This window comes from Poecilia reticulata, linkage group LG12 (genome assembly GCF_000633615.1).
Source record: "Poecilia reticulata strain Guanapo linkage group LG12, Guppy_female_1.0+MT, whole genome shotgun sequence".
Taxonomy (NCBI): domain Eukaryota; kingdom Metazoa; phylum Chordata; class Actinopteri; order Cyprinodontiformes; family Poeciliidae; genus Poecilia; species Poecilia reticulata.
This window is the reverse complement of record NC_024342.1, coordinates 12,196,344-12,199,951: the sequence shown is the minus strand read 5'-3', so window position 1 is coordinate 12,199,951 and position 3,608 is coordinate 12,196,344. Positions and strand designations below refer to the sequence as shown.

General features: G+C 40.0%; 1 protein-coding gene across 1 annotated transcript in view; it reads right to left on the bottom strand.

Moving 5' to 3' along the window:
- Window positions 1-56: 56 nt before the first annotated feature.
- Window positions 57-3,608, bottom strand: part of palm2akap2 (PALM2 and AKAP2 fusion) — a 40,340-nt gene continuing 36,788 nt past the window's right edge. Inside the window, exons 11-13 of the mRNA XM_008424547.2 lie at window positions 2,746-2,949; window positions 2,176-2,214; window positions 57-925 (exon numbers count right to left, since the gene is read on the bottom strand). Of these exons, the coding sequence (XP_008422769.1) occupies window positions 779-925; window positions 2,176-2,214; window positions 2,746-2,949 (390 nt within the window). The 3' untranslated portion in view covers window positions 57-778. The remainder of the gene's footprint in view (window positions 926-2,175; window positions 2,215-2,745; window positions 2,950-3,608) is intronic.

The following is a 3,608-nucleotide window of genomic DNA, read 5'->3' as shown; positions in this document are numbered from 1 at the left end:
ATCAAAGACATCATACGCAGCAACTACTGACAGTCTAAGGCAGAGATAGTTTTTGCTTTTTTTTTTTTTTTTGCAGATTTACTTACCAGCATTTAACAATCCAGGGATGCTGTCGATCCGGCACTTTAAATTTAATAAAGATTAAACAAGTGTAGAAGTTCCCACCAACATTTGACAAAATGTGTGCACATCCTAAAACAATGTGGGTTTGAGAGTCAGTGGTGCCCTTTGGTTGAGTTCCTCAAAGACACYGTGGTCCTTCTGCAGCGTTGTAAAAGGTTAAAAAATGTCGGAAATGTCAAAAGTGTGTTTATGCTTTCTCTTGGCTTCGTCTTTCTTTCCACAAAAGCATACGCACGCACACACCTGGTTCTCTTCCTGTTGAGACTTCAGGGTTTTCTAAAACAACCGCAAGTCCATTCAGCAACTCTCTGGAAACAATCTTTACATCTTAGCTCCTAGTTYAATCATTAAACTGCAAATAGATAAAAAAATWAAAATAAAAATTGAAGTCACTCAGCGTCTACCAGCTTGTGGAGACGAAACCTCATCATCAAACCTCCGTAAAAACCCTTCTAACACGTCAACTATCAAATATCAACCTCACTGTTACACCTTCAGTTCTCAGGTCCCCAAATTGATGCGTCTCATCTGGCATCATGTGATCATCAGGATACAGTTAAGCATAATAAATACTGGTTAATTCTCCAATCTTTTGCCCCCGTCATCCTCATCATCCCACTCTGTCTCCTTCTTCACAGTCCTTGGAAAGAGTTGTTCACTCTTCCTCCTCCTCCTCCTCCTCTTCCTCCTCTTCCTCCTCCTCCTCCTCCTCCTCCTCTCCTTCCTCGTTGGCATAGATACCGGCTTCCCACTTCAGCGCCATGTTGCTCTTCCTCCTGGTCATCCTTGTTGCCTCCAGAACCTGAAGTAGATACAATGTCCAATCAGAGTCGAGCGAAGTAGTGAACGTAACACAAGCTTTTTCTCCAGCAAGGAGCAGCAAAGTCTTAAAATCTCACCACAGGGATCAAATTCTGACATGCAAGTTAAGCTAAACTCTGGGTAACGACTCTTTCTGCATCAATAATCTCCCAAAAAGGAACTTTAAATCACATCCATTCAAATAAATTTCACTTGAAAAGTATTGAACAACAATAAGTTTCTTGGAGAGAATGTTTGCTTAATTTGAACAGCTGAAGTCAATTGTGTGTTCCTGTTTAAACTGTGGCCATTATCTGATGACATGCGAAGCTGTCGTTTTCAAGTAAACAATGAAATAGAAGTCAATAAAAGTTTGCATGCTTCCTCTCTGTTTTGATATCACTTGTTGATAACTCAGGAATGCTGTTACTGTTGACTTTACAAGAAGACAGCTATCAAAACACYATTCTTCCGCTACATTAACACAGAATCATGCTTTTGGTGCCATAAAATGTAATAGCTATGGTTTGAGTGTACCCGCTAAACTGAAAGCTGTCTGGGGACATCTGAGGGAAGCAGCTCACACTCTACAYTGAGAGAGTGAAAGGACGCAGCTGCAGGCTCCTGTACTSCATTGCACAAGGTAAAAAATACACAAATTCTGAACACATTTTTTTTTTGATGCGCAAAATAAGGCACATGGAGAAAATTACAGTTTTKAGAGATGTGCACACAATATAATAGATATTTTTAAAACCTTGCTGCTCAAATTATAGCATGATGTACTAACAGTATAGTCTATTTACGGACTGAATAATTATTTAAAAAGCCATCATGGGGGAAACTAGTTGGACACTTGAGACTGTACCAGCTAACATAAAGTGCTTTGATGCATCCTTGTTATTGGAGACTGCACAACTGGCTTACAAAAGGCAAAATGTAGATGAGGACACATGCAGAACCAACACAACAAAACCGAACAGTGCAGTAAGACAACAAGCAGACCTGGGATCAGATTTTCCTTCCTTTTAAGAATTAAAACAAGGTTTACATGTATAAAATACATTACTTTCTTAGTTGGAGGGACATGCCTGCAGTTATAAGTATCAAGACATTCAGCGGTTGTCTAACTGTGCATAGCCAAATACCTCTACAGTTCAAAGACGAACAGGAGTGTGWGAGTTTTTCTGACCCAGGTCTGTTTGTAAGGGCGGTTAAGGGAGCGACGAGATTTCGGGGCGTATTGAATACCTCAGTGGTTACTTCATTAGCCCGCAACAAATGTGCATACTGAGCGACCAGCAGGAGAGAAGCAACAGGACAGAAAAGTCAACACATGATGTCATCATGAATAAAAGAATCGCAATTCATCATGTAGTCAAGGCGAATCCAGGWTAAGGAATGTAAAGAGGTTTTGCAGTTTGCAAACTGTTACTTTTGTGTGTCTTTCGGTATCTGCATCATGTTGGGTGGTAAAATGAAAGGAATCCCCTTTATTTTGCCTCATGCGAGATCTCAAGCTGAATAATATGTGGGAACAGAAAGCCCCAACTTCAGTGACTTACTTTCACTTTGACTTTCATGCTTTAGACGGGGAATTTCCCCTTTTCTGTTGACCAGCCTAAGCTCATGCCAGCTGCTGACTTCATTAAGCACAACATGCGATGTCTGAGATACTTTCTGTAAAAATCTAGAGGTTTCATAGAAGGGCTGAAGGCTCATTTATCCAGGGAACAAAGGAGGATGAGTGAAAGAGATTTACACCCTCCGTTCTGTAGTGTTGTGTTTGCTTATTTAAATCCTAAATGTCGAAATACTTACACTGTTGTCCTCCATCTTCTCTTTTCTCTTCACCTTGTGCGTTTCATAATCTTCCAGAAGCGTCTGCATCAAGTTTTTGGGTCGTGATCCTCCCGAATCCTCGCTGCCGGCATCAGACAGAGCCCCCTCTGAGGGGGAGGGGGAGACTGGCGGTGCGGGCCGAACTTTCTCAATTTTCCCTGAAAACCACAAATCAAAGTGACYTTAGGTAAAGCAGGTTGTTTCAACGAGCTGCTTCCTTTTCAGAAAATTTGTTTACAGATCTAGTGTGTTGGAAAAATAGCCATGTCCCTTACATTTTTTAACACTATGTTAGGTAACAACAACAAGCATCAACTGGAATTTCACATCACAGACAAATAGTGCAATGAAAGGAAAACGATTTATAGTTTTAAAAATAATATGCTAATGTAAATCTGAAAAGTCTGTTATGCCTTTGTAGTCTGTTAAATAATGGCAGAAGAACATCTGATGCAGCTGCAAGTGTTTTTGGGGGGTTTCTACCAAAGTTGTGTAACAACAGACATAAACTGTCAATTTCTATTCGTTCTCCCTCAGAGTGGATGGAAAGCATCTGGTAACATTAGTTTTTAAATCGTGCAACTTCTTGCATCTTCAATTAGATTTGGATTTGAACTTTGACTGGGCCAATTAAACACAGACATGTTTTGACAACTCCATTGTAGTAACAGCTGTACTTATGGTTGCCATCTGCTACAACATGCACCTCTGTTTTTCTTTTCTTTRTGTTGATCCATCATAAAATCATATGGAATACACCAAATGTTGTGCTTTTAATGTGACAAGATGTCAACAATTTAAAGGAGTGTGATTTGCCAGGTTCAAATTCTGTAAAAAAAAAA